The 19,488-nt window shown below is 64.4% G+C and overlaps 1 protein-coding gene across 1 annotated transcript in view; it reads left to right on the top strand.

Moving 5' to 3' along the window:
* The window catches only part of MEGF8 (multiple EGF like domains 8), a 43,978-nt gene that overhangs the window by 11,274 nt on the left and 13,216 nt on the right, over positions 1–19,488 (top strand). Inside the window, 18 exon segments of the mRNA XM_038383431.2 lie at positions 1,172–1,352; positions 1,569–1,714; positions 2,296–2,415; positions 2,888–3,105; positions 3,565–3,672; positions 4,489–4,636; positions 5,730–5,893; positions 6,276–6,467; positions 6,759–6,959; positions 7,451–7,690; positions 9,413–9,531; positions 9,799–9,930; positions 10,083–10,196; positions 10,419–10,667; positions 14,773–14,969; positions 15,159–15,369; positions 17,365–17,587; positions 17,898–18,030. Of these exon segments, the coding sequence (XP_038239359.2) occupies positions 1,172–1,352; positions 1,569–1,714; positions 2,296–2,415; positions 2,888–3,105; positions 3,565–3,672; positions 4,489–4,636; positions 5,730–5,893; positions 6,276–6,467; positions 6,759–6,959; positions 7,451–7,690; positions 9,413–9,531; positions 9,799–9,930; positions 10,083–10,196; positions 10,419–10,667; positions 14,773–14,969; positions 15,159–15,369; positions 17,365–17,587; positions 17,898–18,030 (3,096 nt within the window).

The raw sequence follows: 19,488 nt of genomic DNA, 5'->3' as shown, positions 1-19,488 counted from the left end.
TCTAAGCTCCCTGTCCCCCAGAAGGACTTGACTGAGGGGTCCTGGTTGTTCCCACAAGCTCTCTTTTAGACTGTGTTCCTATTTTCCAATAAACCTTCCATTTTACTGGCTCACTGAGAGTCACAGAGAATGCCGGGAAGAGGGGTGCAGGGCCCAGACTCCCCCCTTTCTGTGACAGCCGTCAGTCACCAGGATACAGGGTATCGGCCGGTGTCTGTGCTTGGACAGCCAGTCGACATCAGGCGCCCTGATTCCCCCACCTAGGTACTGGAGTAACACATGGGAAACTGAGGCACACAGTATTCAGACAAAACATTAAGAACATTCCCATTTCATCACACCAGACGCCTGGGCTGTGTCCCAGCTCTGGGAAGGGAGTGGGGGTGTGACGAAGTGGGAATGTTCTTAATGTTTTCTCTGAATACTGTGTGGGTGCCTCAGTTTCCCCTAGGCATTTCTTAAGTATCTAGGTGGTGGAATAAGGGTGTGTGATTGTTGTAGAGCCTTAAAGGGCCAGTGTGATGCTGTCTGCACAGAGAATGGCCAACACCCTGTCTCCTGGCCACTGATGGCCTGGGCCCCTCCCCTGCAAAGGTACCAAGTGAAAGGGTTGGAGAACAAAGAGATCAGGTGGCCTCCTGGCCTGGGAAAGAGACAAAGGGCAGAGGAGGGGAGGGAGAGTTTCAGTTTGGAGCTGGCTGGGAAATGGACGGGGGCCCAGATGGGGCTCAGGCCTCCCTGCCCCCCTAGACGGACCTGACTGAGGGGTCCTGTTCTCTGCACCTACAAGCTCTGGTTTAGACCATGTTCCTGTCGTCTAATAAACCTCCGTTTTCCTGGCTGGCTGAGAGTCACGTCTGACTGCGGAGTTGGGGGGCAGGACCCCACCTGGGCAGACTCACTGGAGAAGCATACTGAGGGGAAGAGGATGCTGAATGCTGCGAGGTCAGACCCAAGAAGGTGGAAGCCGTGTGAGCTTCTTGCCCTGCCGACAGGCTGCTCCCAGAAAGGAGACTTCCCGAGGGTCCTGTCTGGCTTCGTAGGGAGCAGTTCCAGAGCATCGCCTGGGGACTCCCTGACAGGGGGCTAGTAGTAGAGCCAGGGGGCACGATGAGGGTTGGAGCCAGGACACCTGGATTCCATCCCTTGCCATCCCCGCTTCCCCCCGCAGGCCGCACCGCCATGGACGTCTTCTCCTCACAGATGTTCCGCTTCCATCTGGAGAGCTGGCAGTGGGAGCGCGTGGTGCCCGCCGGGGGGAAGGCGCCCGCTGCTGCTGGGCACTCCATGGTCTTCCACGTGCCTTCCCGCGCCCTGCTGGTGTACGGGGGGCACCGGCCCTCCACAGCCCGGTGAGTGGGACAGTGGGCTGGGCTGGGAGGCCCAGGGAGGGGCTGGGGGGGTGTGGCTGAGAGCTGGGGGGCCCAGGGAGGGATTGGGGGCATGGTGGGGGGGGTGGGGCTGGGGGTGTGGCTGAGGGCCGTGGGGGGCTGGGGGCCTGGCGGGGGTGTGGCTGAGGGCCAGAGTGGGGACGGGGGGGTCACTCTCCCTGGCTGACACCCCCCCAGGTTCAGCATGCGGGTGAACAGCACGGACCTGTTCCACGTGGACCGGCGTCATTGGAGCACCTTGCGCGGGCGCGACCCCCAGCACGGCCCCCGCGAGCGCGTCTTCCACAGCGCCAGCGTGCTGGGAAGCTACATGGTGGTGTACGGTGAGTGCCCGTGCCCCCCCGGATCCCCTCGGATGCCCTCTGACCCCCCTGCTGGGACTCCACTCTGATCCCCCCCTGCCGGAACCCCCCTCACTCCTCGCAGGGACCCCCCAAAGGACCCACCTCTGACCCCTCCCCTTCCTGCTGGGACCCCCCGGACTCTCCCCGCTGGGAACCCCTGACTCCTCACAGGGACCCCCTCTGACCTTCCACCCCCCACTAACCCCACCACCCCCACAGGACTCTCCCATGGTGACCCCCCCACGGGGGTTGGGGACCCCCGACTGGACCCCCCTTCAGCTCTCCCCATGTCACTGGGCCCAGATGGCAGCGTACGCTGAGTGACACTCCCTTATGCTTACCCATCATTGGCACCTATGTGTTTGCCCCCCCGAGGCCCCCGCTAACCCCCCCCAGAACCTCCCCATGTCCCCATTCTGTCCCCTCCTCCATCAGCCCCCCCATGTGGGGTCTGTGGTGAGTGAGAATTAACCCCCCTGGGTCTGACCCCCACCTCCCGTGACACTGATGTCTCCCCCCCCGGTCTGACCCCCCCCCGGTCTGACCCCTCTTGTCCGCAGGGGGCAACGTGCACATTCACTACCATGAGGAGAAGTGCTACGAGGACGAACTTTTCTTCTACCACCTGGGCTGCCACCAATGGGTGCCCAGCCGGGCGCTGGCACAGAGCCTGCCCCATGGTGAGGGGGTTGGGGGGGCACGGGACAGTGCCAGGGCTCAGGTACCCGAGGGAGCAAGAGAGGCGGGGGGCTCCCCGGATGTGGGGGGGAGACGGGATGGGGGAGCAGGGGTGAGAGTGGGGGGGCTGCCCCAGTGGCTGGCGGTCATGTGGGGGAGCCCTGGTGGATGGGGCGAGGGTGAGGGGATGCCCCAGTAGATGGAGGGAAGAGGGGGCATGGGCAACTCCCCAGTGGCTGGCGGGCGGTGGGAGCCCTAGTGGACGGAGGGGGCGCGGGACTCCCCAGCAGCTGGTGGTTGTTGCGGGGGAGCCCTGGCGGGCAGGGTAAGGGTGAGATGGAGGGAAGTGGGGGTATGGACAGCTCCCTAGGGGCTGGCAGGTGGGCAGGGAAGCCCTGGCGGATTGGGGGGCTGGGGGTGCGCCCCGGGGGGCCAGTGGGTCTCGGCACCGGGCTGATGCTCCCCTCTCGGCAGAGTGGGGCAGCCGGGGGGCCAGTGGGTCTCAGCGCTGGGCTGATGCTCCCCTCTTGGCAGAGCGGGCCGGGCGGGCAGCCGGGGGGCGCTATTCCCACGTGGCGGCCGTGCTGCAGGACAATGTGCTGCTGGTGGCCGGGGGGTTCAGCGGGGCCCCCCGCGGGGACCTCGTGGCCTACAAGGTGCCCACCTTCGTCTTCCAGGTGCCCGCCCAGAACGTAAGTGACCCCCGGGGTCCCGCCACCCCTCCCAGTGCCCCCTCCATCCTGAGCCTTTGCGACAGGGACCCTAACCTCTGTCAGGCCCCCCCCAGCCCCTGCTGCCCCCCAGGATACCTGGCTTCCTCTCCACGCCCTGGGATCTCATGGGAGCAGAACAGCAACCCCCCCCCTTTTCTGGCCCATGGTGTGGAGGGGATCTGGCTTGGGGGTTTTGGGGGTTCTGGCTGGGGGATGAGGAGGCTCTGGCTTGCAGGGGAGCTGTCTGGGGGGCCATTAACTCCCCCTCGCCCCCGCACCTGGGTTATTGCTGCCTCTACGTGGGGAGGTGGCCGGGGGCTCTCAGGCGGGTAGTTGGGGAGGGTTTCTGGCTGGTGGGGGAGGAGGGGGTGGGGGTCCCTGGCCGTGGGGGCTGTTGCGGGGCAGCCCTCCCTCACTGTCCTGCCCCCACCTCCCCAGTACCACCTGGATTACTGCTCCATGTACTCGGAGAGCAGCACCTGCGGGAAGGACCCCGAGTGCTCCTGGTGCCTGGACGCCTGCCAGAGCCCTGCACCCCACAGCAACGTGAGTGACCCCCTGGCTCTGCAGTCCCCCGCCCACCGGGATCGCACCTCCGAGCCCCCAGCAGCCTGGCTCTGCCAGGGCCCCCCCCCCAGAGGGCGCAGCGCCCCCCAATCTCTAGCTGCAGGGACTCCCAGTCAGCGTCACACAGGAGGGTTATTGAAGGTCTGGACCCAGCCTGGGCAGTTCTCGGGGCCCTGGGGCCTGGCCAGTCTCAGCCCTGGGTCCCCATGGGCTGCGGCTGTTCCTTGTCCCCAGCCCAGCCCCCTAAATCCCCTCCCCCACCAGCCCCTGCTCTGTCCTTTGTCTTCAGTGCCAGGTGAACAGGCCGCCTGGGCCCCTCTCTTCTGTCCTCTGGTCCCCTCTGGCTGGTCAGGTCCCCGGGCCCCTCTCTCCTCAGCCCATTGTCCCTCCCTCCCCCCCCCAGAACTGGCTGGCTCCCAAACTGGGCTGGGTCTCACCATCACCAGTCGCTGGGTCCCCCATCTCCAGGCCAGTGTCTGGGGTCCCGGCTGCTAGGCAAGGTCACACCTGGTCTCCTGCAACAACAAACCCCCTCCCACCTCCTCGTTACACATAGGGAAACTGAGGCACACACAGTGTTCATGCAAAACAGTAAGAAAATCCCCCACTTTGTCACACCCCTCGGGGTGGGGTACAGACACCTGGGTTCTCTCCCTGGCTCTGGGAGGGCGGTGGTGTCTGCTGGGTTAGAGCAGGGGGGCCTGGGAGCCAGGACTCCTGGGTTCTCCCTGGCACGGGGTGGTGCAGTGGGGGTCTGGCCGTGCTCCCCTGTTGACGTCTCTGCCTCTCTCTCAGTGCCCCAGTACCGGCTGTCTGGGCCTGGCCCGGCTCCTGGTGGACTGTGAGTCCTGCTTGGCATTTGGGGGGGCTGCCCCCCCCCTGCCCCACGCGCCAGGGCCCTTCGGATGGTGCGTGCAGAATGAGACCTGCATGCCTGTCGCAGGTGAGTGCCCCTCGGCCCCTGCCACACCTGTCCCACCGCCCTCCTCTCCCCACAGCCCCCTCCCCACCCCCCTCTCCCCACCTACCCCTCCTTCCCCTGGCCCACTCCTCCCCTCCCCACCCCCCTCTCCTCCCTCCAGCCCCCTCCTCTCCCTACAGCCCCTCCCTTCCCCTCCCCTCTCTACCTGCCTCTCCCTCCCCCAGCCGCCTCCCCCTCCCCACCCGCCTCTCCGCCCTCCAGCCCCCTCCTCTCCCCACAGCCCCTCCCTTCCCTTCCCCTCTCCACCCGCCTCTCCTTCACCCCTAGCCCCCTCTCCACCCGCCTCTCCTCCCTCCCACCCCTCCTCTCCCCACCTACCCCTCCTTCCCCCTGCGCACTCCTTCCTCTCCCCTCCCCACCCGCCTCTCCTCCCTCCCCCCTCCTCTCCCCACAGCCCCTCCCTTCCCTTCCCCTCTCCACCCGCCTCTCCTTCACCCCTAGCCCCCTCTCCACCCGCCTCTCCTCCCTCCCACCCCTCCTCTCCCCACCTACCCCTCCTTCCCCCTGCGCACTCCTTCCTCTCCCCTCCCCACCCGCCTCTCCTCCCTCCAGCCCCCTCCTCTCCCCACAGCCCCTCCCTTCCCTTCCCCTCTCCACCCGCCTCTCCTTCACCCCTAGCCCCCTCTCCACCCGCCTCTCCTCCCTCCCACCCCTCGTCTCCCCACCTACCCCTCCTTCCCCCTGCCCACTCCTTCCCCTCCCCTCTCCACCCACCTCTCCTTCTCCCCAGCCCTCCTCCCCTCTCCACCTGCCTCTCCTTCCCCCCAGCCCTCCTCCTTCCCTCCCCACCCGTCTCTCCTTCCCCTGGCTCCCTCTTCCCTGCCCCGAACCTGAGGCTGGTCTGGGATCACTCTAGGAGGGGCGGGTTGCCTGGGGGGGATGGGCTGGGGGGTGCCAGGAGGGGGTGTTGCATTTTGTGCAGAGGGGATTCGGGGCTGTATTTGCTGGGGGAGACATGGTAGGGCAGGGGGGCGGTATTCCTGGGGGAGAGAATGGGGGGGACATGGGTTGCTGCGTTCCCGGGGGCCTGTGAGCCTCCTTCCTCCCCCCACAGAGCAGAACCGGTGCCGTGTGGGGCAGATCTCGGGTACCTACGGCTGGTGGGGGCCGCGCCCTGTGTTCATCACCTCCCTGGAGAGCTGCCAACGTCACAACTTCCTGCCCGGCCTGCACCTCATCACCTACCAGCACCCCCGCAACGACTCGCAGCCCGACAAGGTTGGGAGGGGCAGCTCAGGCACCGGGGTTCCCCATGCGGGGGGGGCAAGGCGGTGCTCCCTGGGGAGCAGTTCAGGCACCAGGGTTCCTCATAGGTGTGTGAGGGGACACTGCTGGGGGAAGCTCGCAGCGCTAGCTGGGGAGGGGCAGCTGACAGCATGTGGGTTCCCCGTGGGGGGGGTGGGGTGAGGGGGCACTGCTGGGGGAAGCTCACAATGCCAGCAGGGGAGGGGCAGCTTGGGCACCGGGTCCCCCATGGGGGAAGGGGAGGGTGAGGGGGCACTGCCGGGGGAAGCTCGCAGTGCTGGCAGGGGAGGGGCAGCTGGCAGCATGGGGGTGCCCCACAGGGGGCTGCAGCAGACTGATCCCGGTGCCCCCCCAGGTGTCCATCGTCCGCAGCACGACCATCACGCTGAGCCCCAGCTCAGAGATGGATGTCTCCCTGGTCTACAAGGGCTTCATCTACCCGCTGCTGGCTGGGCCCCCTCCAGCCCCCCCCATCTCCATCTGGGCCCGTGTGCAGCGCCTCCACGTAGTCGCCAAGCTGGGCCGTGCCCCTAACGCCCCTGAGCTGGTAAGGGGGGAGTCGGGGCCGCCCCAGCGTGCTGGGGGGGGTCAGTGCCGCAGGGGGCACTGAGCTCTGTCTGGGGCTTGATGGGCTGGGGGGTCAGCCGCGGGGCGCTGAGCTCTGTCTGGGGCTTGGTGTGCTGGGGGGTCAGCCGGGGGGCGCTGAGCTCTGTCTGGGGCTTGGTGGGCTGGGGGGGTCAGCCGGGGGGCACTGAGCTCTGTCTGGGGCTCCGTGGGGTGGGGGACGCTAGCAGGGGGCTCTGGCTCCCGCCCGCCCCTGACCCCTGGCCCATGGCAGGAGGAGGTGGGGCGCTGGGCCGTGCAGCAGGAGAGGGAGACGCGCCCCCTGCAGCGCCCGGGCGCCCAGCGGCTCTTCGGCAGCCCTGAGCGGGGCAACAAATACCTGGTGCAGGTCGAGGGGCATCTCAACAGCTCAGGCACCGGGCAGAGCAGCGAGCTCACCCTCATCTGGGACCGCACCGGCGTGCCGGGCGGCAGCGTGAGTAACCCCCCGGTAACCCCCCATCTGCCCCCCAAGTACCCCCCTGCCCCATGTGTAACCCCCAGTACCCCATACCCCTGATAACCGCCATGTACCCCCCTAGTACCCCCCACTGTGTGTACTCCCTGTGTATCCCCACGATGTGAACCCCCTGGACCCTCCCCCCATCCCTCTGCCTGGTGGCAGTGTGTACCCCCTCACACCCGTGTGTACCCCCCTCACCCGTGTGTACCCCTGACCCTCTCCCCAGGTGCTGCAGAGGGATGATTGGGGTGCTGTGAGTTGGGGAAGGGTGAGGGGCTGGCTGGGGTAGGGAGGGGTGCTGCAGGCTGATTGGGGGGTGCCTTGGGGAACTGGCTGCCAGGGGTGCCCTGGGGGCTGCTGGGGTACGTGGGGCTGGCTGCCGGGGTGCCCTGGGGGCTACTGGGGTGCGTGGGGCGGGCTGCTGGGGGTACCCCCTGGTTCTCACTCTCCCACTTTCCCCCCAGGAGATCTCGTACTTCTTCCTGGAGCCGTTCCGCGCGGGGCCCTGCCACTCCTACCCCTCCTGCCTGGCCTGCCTGGCCGACCAGGGCTGCGGCTGGTGCCCGCTCAGCGCCAGCTGCCACGGCCGGCTGGAGGGGCCGGGGGGCAGGGGGCCATGCGGGCGGGGCTCCGTGCGCCTCATCCTCTCTCCCAGCAACTGTTTCCTGTGTGAGGAGTATCGGGATTGCCATGCCTGCAGCGTGGTGAGACGGGCACCGGGGGTGAGGGTCTTAGGGGGCGTGGGAAGGGTGAGATGTTCCCTAGGGTACGATATGGATGGCTGAACCACGGCCCCCCCGATTTCTGTGCCCAGGGAACAGCGCCCCCTCCAGGCCGTGCTCCCCCCACCTTCAGCGGCTTGCTGCTCGGCACCCCATCCTGGCACCCCAGGAACCTGTCTCCTGCCCTGGCCAGCTAAAGAAAGTGCCCCTCCCCCACCATCGTTAGCTTGAGCGGGAATCCCTGAGCTGAGCAGGGCTGGTAACGAGGGAGGTTCCATGGTGACCCACCGGGCAGGGCTGTCAGGGTTGGTTACAAACCTGGATCTAGTCCCCAGACTCAGCCAGTGAATGTCTCCTCCGGCCCCAAGACGTCCCGCAGCCCCTGCGGAGGGGAACCCAGCCAGCGGCAGCCAGTGACTCCCCCAGACCCATCGGGGGTCTAGATAACACCTGGTCCCGCCATGAGTGTGGGGTGCTGGGCTGGACACCTCATGGGGTCCCTTCCAGTCCTCCAATTCTGGGTGGTGAAGAGGTGATGGTGTCTCTTAGGGTGCCCCCCCAGCACCGAGGTGCAGGCAGAGCTCCTCCCCCGGCCCCGAGTGCGTAAGATTGGAAGCTCTCTCGGGTGCAGTAGAAATCTCCTCCGGCAAGCAGCTCGTGAGCCGGGGAGAGTTTCTAGCCCCCGTGCCTGCCCTTTGTTGTCTCTGGGGGGTCCATGGGCATTCCCTGGCATGACAATTGTGATGAAGCGGGACTGTTCTTAATGTTTCCTCTGAATAGTGTGGGGGTGCCTCAGTTTCCCCTATGCAGTTCTTAAGTATCTACATGGTGGGATGAGGGTGCATGATCCTTGCAGAGCCCTAGAGGGCAGGTGTGTGCAGGGGTCTGGACGCAGAGAATGGCCGACACCCTGTTTCCTGGCAGCTGATGGCCTGGGCCCTTCCCCCTGCAAGGTGAGAGCTAAAGGGTTGGAGAACAAAGGAATCAGGTGACCTCCTGGCCCAGGAAAGGGACAAAGCCCAGAGGAGGGGGGCTGGAGAGAGTTTCAGTTTGGGGCCGGCTGGGGACATGGAGTGAAGTGCAGACGTGGTTGTCTGGCTCACTGCCCCCCAAAATGGACCCAGCTGAGGGATCCTGTTCTCTGTACCTACAAGCTCTGTGTTAGACCATGTTCCTGTCGTCCAATAAACCTTTCGTTTTACTGGCTGGCTGAGAGTCCCGTCTGACTGCGAAGTTGGGGGGCAGGACCCTCTGGCTTCCCCAGGACCCTGCCTGGGCGGACTCGCTGTGGGAAGCACACGGAGGGCAGAGGATGCTGAATGCTCCCAGGTCAGACCCAGGAAGGGGGAGCCGGGGGAGCTGTGTGTCCTGCAGACAGGCTGCTCCCAGAGAGGAGACTTCCCCAGAGTCCTGCCTGGCTTCGTAGGGAGCAGCTCCAGAGCATCGCCCGGGGACCCTGTGACAACAACACGTTCCAGTAACAAACACGCTGTAAAACCACCCAGCTTCATGCACTGCGTGGTTATACCCGTGTTAACAGGACAATGATGATCATCACATTATGAGTTTCCAGGTGATCCCTCCCCAGGCAGGCTTAGTGCAGAACATACCATTGTGTAACAGTGGTGAACAGGGGGTACAGGAGGGCTCTGGGGTGTGCTGGCTCTGCAGGGAGGGTCTCTGACCCTCCTGGTGTCTCCCCAGGACCCGTTCTGCGAGTGGCAAGTAAACAGCAGCAAGAAGGGGGATCTACTTTGTAGCCGCCGGGGCCGGCAGCCCCACGCCATCCGCGCCCCCCATGACTGCCCTGCGCTGTGCCACCAGTGAGTCCTCGTGGGGGGCTGGGACCGGGGGGGGTCAGCGTTTGGGCAGGTTGCTGGGGAGGGCAGAGTGTTGGGGGGGGTGTCAGCATGTGGGCAGGTTTCTGGGGGGGGCATGACCTGGGGGGGGGTCAGTGTGTGGGCAGGGTGCTGGGGCCACGTGGGTGCTGCATGGCGGGGAGGTGGGCACTGTCTGGGGTGGGCTGTGCGTTGGGGGTGGGGCAGTGGGGGGGCTCTGGGGAGCTGCGCAGTAATCCCCCCACCCCCCAGGCGGAGCACGTGCGCCGAGTGCCTGTCCAACTCCAGCCAGTGCGCCTGGTGCCAGTCCACCCGCAGCTGCTTCTTCTTCGCCGCCTACCTAGCCAAGTACCCGTACGGGGACTGCCGGGGCTGGTATGACAGGTGAGGGGTGCAGGGACTCCTGGGTTCTCTCCTGGCTCTGGGAAGGGGTGGGGCCTAGCGGGGGGCTGGGGGCCAGGACTCCTGGGTTCTCTCCTGGCTCTGGGAAGGGGTGGGGCCGAGCAGGGACTGACTCATCTGTCTCCTGCCCCCAGTGTCCATTCGGTGCCCCAGTGCCTGGACTGTGCCCAGTTCAACACCTGCCGGGACTGTCTGCAGCACTTCGAGTGTGGCTGGTGTGGGAACACTGACAACCCCACGCTGGGCAGGTAACAGGCTGGGGGGGCCATTCCCTCTAGGGAGCACTGGCTCCCATCCAGCCCCAGGGCAGGGACTGGCTGGCTGAAGGGGGCAGGGAATGAGGCACGAGGCCTGTCCCCTCTCGGGGGCTCTGGCCCGATCCCCAGGGCAGGGACTGGCAGGCTCAGGGTGGGGGATGTTGCTGCCCCTGTCTCTGCTGTGACCCCCCCATCTCTTCCCCCCGCCCCCAGGTGCCTTCAGGGTGATTTCTCCGGCGTGGATGGCTTCCCCAACTGCTCGGTGGCACTGTGGGAGAGCCATGGGCTGCCCCCCACCCAGCCCGCTGCGTGGTCGTACGGGCAGTGCCCCGACGTGGACGAGTGCCGGCTGGGCATGGCTCGCTGCCACCCCTTCGCCAGCTGCCGCAACACGCCCGAGGCCTATGAGTGCCACTGCCGGCGCGGCTACACTGGCGACGGCACCACCCACTGCAACCAGACGTGAGGGTGGGGAGATGGGACTGCGGGGGGCTAGGCGAGAGGGCGGTGAAGGGCTCAGGGGGGTTGGGGAGGGGGCGGTGCAGGGCTGGAGGGGATCTGGGGTGAGGGCGGTGCAAGGCTGGGGGGGGTGGGATTTGGGGGCGGCGCTGGGAAAGGGGGCTGGGAGGAGGCCGGGGTGGGAGTGTCACAGAGTGTGGGGGAGTTTGGGCCCTGCACCCCTCTTCCTGGGATTCGCCGTGACTGTCAGCCAGCCAGTAAAACAGAACGTTTATTGGATGACAGGAACGGTCCCAAACAGAGCTTGTGGGTACAACCAGGAACCCTCAGTCAAGTCCTTCTGGGGGGCAGGGAGCTTAGACCCCAGCCTTGGGGTTCCCTGCATTCCAGCACCCAGCTCCCAAACTGAAACCAAACCCTGCCCCCCCCCCCCCGCAGTCTCACTCCTCCTTCCCCCAGCTCCTCCTCCAGCCTTTGTCCACTTTCCCGGGCAAAGGTGTCACCTGGGTCCAACCCCCACCCAGCTCCGGTTACAGGCTCAGGTCTCCTCACTCCAGTGGAGTCACCCCCGGCTCTTCCATCCCCCATGCAGACAGTCCCAGCAGAACTAGACGCCATTCCCTGGTCAGTCCACCCCGCTCCCTGCTGCGTCCCATCTCCTCCCCCTTCGAGACTGAACTGAGCGGGGTCGCTCTGACCAGTCACCTGGGGAAGTCCAGGGCCCCCTCTCCGGGACAGCGCATTCGCTCTCATGTTGGCACTTCCCTTCATGTGGACCACGTCCATGTCCTAGTCCTGCAGGAGCAGGCTCCACCTCAGGAGCTTGGCGTTGGCTCCTTTCATCTGGTGCAGCCAGGTCAGGGGAGAGTGGTCGGTGTACATGGTGAAGTGTCGCCAGAAGAGATGTGGCTCTAGTTTCTTGAGGGCTCACACCATGGCCAGGCACTCCTTCTCGATGGCCACGTAGTGTTGCTCCCGGGGTAGCAACTTCTTGCTCAGGTACACGATGGGGCGTCTCTCCCCTTTTTCATCCTTATGCATTAACACTGACCCCAGTCCCGTATCTGAGGCGTCTGAACACCATAAAGGGCTTGTCAAAGTCTGGGTTTGCCAGAACTGGGCCACTGGCCAGAACCTCCTTCAGTGCCCGGAAAGCCTCCTGGCACTGCTCGGTCCAGACCACCTTGTCTGGCTTCCCCTTCTTGCAAAGCTCGGTGATGGGGGTGGCTGTGGCGCTAAAGCGGGGCTCAAATCTTCGATAGTATCCTGCCAACCCAATAAAGGTTTGCACCTGCTTTTTGGCGTGGGGAGCGGGCCAGTCTCTGATCACCTCCACCTTAGGTGGTTCTGGCTTTAGGCAGCTTCTCCCCACCCGATGGCCCAGGTAAGATACTTCAGCCATCCCCACCTTGCACTTCTCCGCTTTTACGGTCAGTCCAGCCCCCTGGAGTCGGTCCAGCACTTGTCTAACCTGGGACACATGGTCCTCCCAGGTCTGGCTAAAGACACAGATGTCATCAATATACACCACGGCAAAACTCTCCATCCCCCTCAGTAGCTGATCCACCAGGCGCTGAAAGGTGGCCGGCGCTCCCTTGAGGCTGAAAGGCAGGGTCAGGAACTCAGAGCCCGAGAGGGGTGATAGAAGTCGATTTCAGCCGGGCATCTGCATCCAGCGGCACTTGCCAGTAGCCCTTTGTAAGATCCATGGTGGTGAGGTATCGAGCTCCTCCCAATTTGTCTAGGAGCTCGTCAGACCTGAGCATGGGGTAGGTATCAACTGTAGTGATGGCATTGAGCTTCCGATAGTCCACACAGAACCGGATCGACCCGTCCTTTTTGGGGACCAGCACCACTGGCGAGGCCCAAGGGCTGGCGATGGCTGAATCACCCCCAAAGCCAGCATGTCCCTGACCTCTCTTTCCAGGTCCTGAGCGGTTTTCCCTGTCACGCGGAAGGGGGAGCATCTTATCGGCGGGTGTGACCCTGTCTGCAGCCGGTGGACAGTCAGATTAGTGCGTCCAGGCTGATTGGAAAACAGCAGTCGGTACGGATGCAGCACCCCCCTGATCTCAGCTTGCTGAGCAGGGGTGAGCTGATTCGAGAGGGGAATAGTTTCCAGGGGTGAACCAGCTCTGGTCCCAGGGAATAGATCGACTAAAGGGTCATCTCCCTGCTCCTCCCAATGTCCACACATGGCCAACACCACATTCCCCCTGGCATAATACGGCTTCATCATATTCACATGGTTCACCCGGCGGTGGTGCGCCCAGTTCGACAGCTCCACCACATAGTTTACCTCATTTAGCAGCTTGACAACCTTGAACGAGCCCTCCCAGGTGGCCTGTAGTTTGTTCTTTCTCACGGGGATGAGAACCATCACCGGATCCCCGGTGGCGTAGGCGCGGGCCCATGCCGTGCGGTCATACCAGACCTTCTGCTTCTTCTGGGCTCTGGCCAGATTCTCCCTGGCCAGGCCCATGAGTTCAGCAAGTCTCTCTCGGAGGATCAGGACATACTCCACCACTGACTCTCCATCGGGAGTGGCCTTCCCCTCCCATTCGTCTCTCATTAGGTCCAGGGGGCCCCTCACCCTCCTGCCCTATAACAGTTCGAAAGGTGAAAATCCGGTAGACTCCTGGGGTACCTCCCTGTACGCGAACAGCAGGTGAGGTAAGTACTTGTCCCAATCCTGCGGGTGCTGGTTCATAAAGGTTTTCAGCATCATCTTTAGTGTCTCATTGAACCTCTCCACCAGCCCATTGCACTGGGGGTGATACGCTGAGGCCCAGCTGTGGCGGACCCCACATTTCTCCCACAAGCACCGGAGCAGGGCCGACATGAAGTTGGATCCTTGGTCTGTCGAGACTTTCTTGGGGAACCCCACTTGGCTGAAAATGGTCAGCAGCGCATCTTCACGGTGTCTGCTTCGGTGGAAGCTCAGGGCTCTGCCTCGGGGTAGCGGGTGGCGAAATCTACCACCACCAGAATGTATTTCTTCCCTGACTGGGTCGTCTTGCTGAGAGGCCCCACTATGTCCATGGCCCCCTTCTGGAAAGGCTCCTCTATGATGGGCAAAGGTCTCAAAGCTGCTTTCCCCTTGTCCCGGGCCTTCCCCACCCTCTGACAGGGGTCACAGGATCGGCAATACTGCCGGACAGTGGTAAAGACCCCAGGCCAGTAAAAGTTCTGTAGCAGCCTCTGCCGGGTGCGCCAGATTCCCTGGTGCCCTGAGAGGGGGATGTCATGGGCCAGGTACAGGAGCTTGCGGCGATACTTCTGGGGAACCCACCAGCTGCCTCCTGACCCCACAGGACTCCACTTCCCCTGGGGGAGCCCATTCTCGGTACAGGAACCCCTCCTCCCACAGGAACCCCTCCTCCCAGAGGAACCTCTTCTCATGGTCTGTACCACACTGAGGTCGGCCAGGTCCCTGAGCTTCCGCAAGGAGGGATCTTTCTGCAACTCGGCCTGGAACTCAGCAGCTGGGGAAGGGATGAGGCCCGGTTCCCTCTCGCTGGCCGGGTCTGAGGCCACAGCCTCTTTGAGCTGTGCCCCTCGGCGCTCCCGCCCCACCAGGGTAGGGTCCTGTGCCTCTAGTGTGGTACCCTCCCCAAGGTCAGGGCGCAGTGCCCCTCACCGGCTCTGGCTATGGGTCACAACCAGGGCACCTTGGGGTTTGCTTGGCCAGTCCTCCAGGTCCCCTCCCATTAACACCTCAGTGGGAAAATGGTGGTGCACCCCCACATCCTTGGGGCCCTTCTTGGCCCCCCCATTTCAGGTGTACCCTCACTACAGGAACCTTGAATGGGGTCCCACCCACCCCCCTCAGGGTCAGGTAGGTGTTGGGCATCACCCAATCTGGTGCCACCAACTAGATGGCATTTCCCAGTCAGTCCACCTCACTCCCTGCTGTGTCACGCGGGGCAGTGGAGGGCTCAGGGGGTTTGGGATTGGGGGGGGGGTCTGGAGAATGGGGTGGCGCAGCGCTTGGGGGAGGGATCCAGGAAGAGGGGTGGTGCAGGGCTGGGGGATTCTGGGGTGGGTTTGGATTCATGAGGGGGCGCTGGCTGTCCTGGTTCCAACCCCCACCCTGGCGTCTCTCCAGGTGCTATGAGGAGTGTGGACACGGCCGGTGCAGTGGCCCCCCCGACTACGTGTGCGAGTGTGAGCTGGGCTGGACGTCAGAGCTGGGCACCGGGGCCAATGGCAGCACGGGGGGGGCCCGATGCAGCGTTGACTGCGGCTGCCACTTCCACAGCAGCTGCCAGGCCAGGGGGCCCGGGGTGTGTGATGAGTGCAAGGGTGAGTCCCCTGAGGCCCCCTCGCATCCCTCCCATGGCCCCCGCATCCCCCCTGTGGCCCTCCACATCCTCCCCTGTGGCCCCTGCACCCCCCATGGCCCTGTCCTCCTGCTTGGGCCCTGCACACCCCCTATGCCCTTTTCCACATCCCCAACTCTCCCCCACCCCTCACTCTGTTCCCCCTCCGCAGACTGGACCCACGGCGAGCGCTGTCACCTCTGCCAGCCCGGCAGCTTCGGCGACGCCACAAGCCCGGTTGGGTGCCGGGCCTGTGAGTGCAACGGGCATGGCCTGCCTGAGCTGGGCCATTGCCATGGGGCCACGGGGGCCTGCTACTGCACCCCCCCTGCCGAGGGGCCACACTGCGGGCGCTGTGCTGCAGGGTTCTATGGCGACCCCAGGTGAGGCCCCCAGAGCCCCCTCTGCCCCCCAACTCTGCCAGGGACCCCCTTCTTCCTGCCCCCCAAAACCCCATCTCCCCATTGAGGGACCACACTGCGAGTGCTGCGCCACTGGGAACTATTGGGACCCTAGGTCAGATCCTTGCCCCCCAGAGATGCCCAGTCCCGGGATCCCAGGCTGGGGGCTCTGGCCCGGCTCCGGATGAAGCCAGGCAGGACTCTGGGGCAGCGTCTCCCGCCAGGGCCAGCAGCCTGCTTGGCTTTGGGCCTCCTGGATCCGACCTCAGAGTGTTCAGCCCCCTGCTCACCCCGGGACCCCTCTCAGCGAGTCCCCCTGGACGGGGCCCCTGGGGAGCCTCAGACGCCCCCAAAGGGCCCTATCCCCTGCAGCCAGCGAGTGACAGACGGGTTATTAGCTGTGGGGAACCCAGCGTAGAACAGAGCTTGTGAGCGCAGGGACCTGCAGCAAAGTCCGTCTGGGGGGGACCCAGTGCCCTTGGCTCCCCCCAAGTCCCAAACAGGAGACTAACCTGTTTCCCACAGCCCAGCCCATCACCCCCAACTCCCCCCTCCAGACTTTGCCTCTCTCCTGAGGAAACTGGTGACCTGGTGGTGTGTGTTCTTCAACGCCCTGTGAGGAAGGTGGGGGCCCATCAGTGTCAGCCAGTCTCTGCAGCCCATGGGCATCACACGTGCCCTCTCGGGGTCTCTGCAACGATCACACTCCTTGATCCCCCCCATTTAGGTATTGAAGCAATAGATGGGGTGTGACGAAGTGGGGTTTTCCCTTGTTATGTTCTATGTGAGCCTATGTGAGTCTGACTGTTTTGCATGAATATGATGTGTGCCTCAGTTTCGCTGTGGCTGCGCCCCTGGCTAGGTGGTAGGGATAAGGGCGTGTGACTTGCTGAGACCCTTGGGGGTAATAAGCGATGGCCAGTGCCCCTCGGAACCTTAGACCCAGGAGGGGAATGTGACCAGCTGACATTTTGCCCAGGAAGTGAGACAAAGACCGGAGGGGGGTGAGGGGCAACGGAGGTGTCTGGGGCCAGGCAGCTGGAAGCGGGGCTGTCTCCTGTTTGGGACTCTGGGTCCCCCCCAACAGACTTTGCTGCAGGTCCCTAGTCCCTGCACTCACAAGCTCTGTTCTATGCTGGGTTCCCCTCGACTAATAACCCACCTGTGTCACGCGCTGTCTGGGAGTCGCTGCTGGCTGGAGGGGGCCCTCTGGGGGCTCGTGAGGCTCCCCGGGGTCCTGTCCAGGGGGACTCGCTGCGGGGGATCCTGGGGTGACCAGAGGGTCCTGCCCCCCAACTCCGCTGTCAGACGGGACTCTCAGGCAGCTGTAAAAGGGAAGGTTTATTAGATGACAGGAGCATGGTCTAAAACAGCTTGTAGGTACAGAGACCAGGACCCCTCAGTCAGGTCTGTCTTGGGGGGCAGGGAAGCCAGAGTCCCATCTGGGCCCCACTCCATTTCCCCAGACAGCTCCAGAGTGAAAACTCTCCAGCGCAGGCCAGGAGGCCACCTGATCTCTCTGTTCTTCAGCCCCTTCAGTTGGCACCTTGCAGGGGAGGGGCCCAGGCCATCAGTGGCCAGGAGACAGGGTGTTGGCCATTCTCTGTGCAGACAGCATCACACTGGCCCTCTAAGGCTCTGCAACAATCACACACCCTTATCCCCCCACCTAGATACTTAAGAAATGCATAGGGGAAACTGAGGCACTCACAGTATTCAGAGAGAACATTGAGAACATTCCCACTTCATCACAAGGGGCCACGCTGCCAGGTTCTATGGGGACCCCAGGTGAGACCCCCCCCACCCCACAGAGACCCTACCCCCCCCCCGAAGTAGCACTGCTCCTCCCCCTAGAAGGAACCCTCTGCACTTGCTCATGGGGGGTCCCTGCCTCCACAGACCCACAGGCCTGCTGTTTTGGGGACAGGACCCCTGTGGGGGCCCCCCCAGTGCTGATGCTCTCTCTCTCTCTCTCAGGAACATGGGCACCTGCTACCGGGCTTGTGAGGGGCGCTCACTGCTGGCCAACCTCTCGGGTTTGGGGTCCCTGGGCTCCCGGCGGGTAGGGGGGGTGCCCGGGGACCTGGCCCACTGCCTGTGGGTGCTGTCGGTTTCACCCGGCCTGGAGCCCTGCCTGCCCGCCCAACCCTGCCCCGCCATCAGCCTGACCCTGGAGCCTGACCTCAGCACCCCCTGCATGGTGAGTGGGGCGGGCTGGGGGTCTTGGGCCAGGTGCTGGGGAGGCGTTGTGGGGAGCAGGGTCCATGCTGGATGCCGTGGGGAAGGCAGCGCTGGGGGGCAGAGCAGGGTCTTACCATGGGGGGGCAGAGTGGGGTCTAAGCCGGGTGCTATGGCAGGTGCTGGGGAGTACCAGGGTTCAGGGCCTGCGGAGGCTGCTGTCACTGGGGGAGCAGGGCATGGGGCGGGGGAGCAGGGCCTGGGCCAGGTGCCTTGGGGGGTACTGGAGGGGAGCAGCCATAGCAGGGGTCCCATCACCACCTGCCCCCCAGCACAGCTACGCCTATGCCTTCGATGGGCTGCCGGCCTTCCTGGACACCGGGGAGATCCAGGCCGATCGGACCCTCATCGGAGCCTTCTGTGGACAGGGCCGTGCCCAGCCCCTCACTGTGGAGGCCGCGTCAGGTGGGTGCCTTCAGTGGGGGGGCATGGGCCCCCCGGGGTTCCAGGCAGGGCATGGGGTTGGGGGTGTCCCGGGGTCCCAGCTGGCTCTGCAGGGGATGGGATTGGGCATAGTCCCGGGTGGGCCTGTGTGGGCCACGACCCACCCATTTATCATCCAGCCCTGCCCCACAGCCCCAGCTCTGCTCCGGCCCTGCTCCGGTGCTTGCCAACCCACAAGCCCTCAACCCCCGCCCCACTGCTCCCGCCCAGCACTCCTGCACCCATTTTCCTGGGGCCCCCCAATTGGCCAGGGCCCTTGGCCATGGGCCCTGTCGGCCCAGTGACTAATCCACCACTGGGAGGAGGGCAGTTGATCGAGTCGTGGCATCAGAGGAGATGCGCAGGAAAGGTCGGGCTGCCGCCTCAGGGAGCCAGGCCCAGCGTGGGGCACGGACGGGTGCCGAGAGCCATGGCGCCGAAGTCAGGGCCCACCCTAATGTCCCCTTCCGGCTATGCCACTGGGACAGGCTTCGACCATCAGGAGCCAGGCTACCTAGTGTCGGCCGGTCTCTGTGCCCAGGCAGCCAGTCATAGCCACACCTGCCCTCCAGGGCTCGCTGCACAGATCAACCCCCCTGGTCCCCCTGACACGGGGTCCCCGGGCGATGCTCTGGAGCTGCTCCCCACGAAGCCAGCAGGACTCTGGGGGAGCCTCCTCTCTGGGAGCCTCCTGTCTGCAGGACACACAGCTCACCCGCCTTCCCCCTTCCTGGGTCTGACCTTGGAGCATCCAGCATCCTCTGCCCCTCCGTGCGCTTCCCCCAGCCAGTCTGCCCAGGCGGGGTCCTGGGGGGGCCAGAGGGTCCTGCACCCCAACTCCACAGTCAGACGTGACTCTCAGCCAGCCAGTGAAACAGAAGGTTTATTAGATGACAGGAACATGGATTAAAACAGAGCTTGTAGGTGCAGAGAACGGGACCCCTCAGCTGGGTCCATTTTGGGGGGGCAGTGAGCCAGACAACCACGTCTGCAGTTCACTGTACGTCCCCAGCCAGCCCCAAACTGCCTCCCCCTCCAGCCCCCCCTCCTCTCGGCTTTGTCCCTTTCCTGGGCCAGGCGGTCACCCGATCCCTTTGTTCTCCAACCCTTTAGCTCTCACCTTGCAGGGGGGAAGGGCCAGGCCCTCAGTGGCCAGGAAACAGGGTGTCGGCCATTCTCTGTGTCCAGACCCCTGCATGGACCTGCCCTCTAGGGCTCTGCAAGGATCATACACCCTTATCCCACCACCTAGATACTTAAGAACTGCATAGGGGAAACTGAGGCACCCCCAGAATATTCGGAGGGAACATTAAGAACAGTCCTGCTTCGTCACACCCCCCACCTAGGTACTGAAGTAACGTGGGAAACTGAGGCACACACAGTAGTCAGAGAAAACATTGAGAACTGCGTCATGGGGGCCAAACAGACCCTCCTGGTTCC

This window comes from Dermochelys coriacea, chromosome 24, assembly GCF_009764565.3.
Source record: "Dermochelys coriacea isolate rDerCor1 chromosome 24, rDerCor1.pri.v4, whole genome shotgun sequence".
NCBI lineage: Eukaryota > Metazoa > Chordata > Testudines > Dermochelyidae > Dermochelys > Dermochelys coriacea.
Note: the sequence above shows the minus strand (reverse complement) of the source record. Positions and strands in the feature narration are given on the sequence as shown.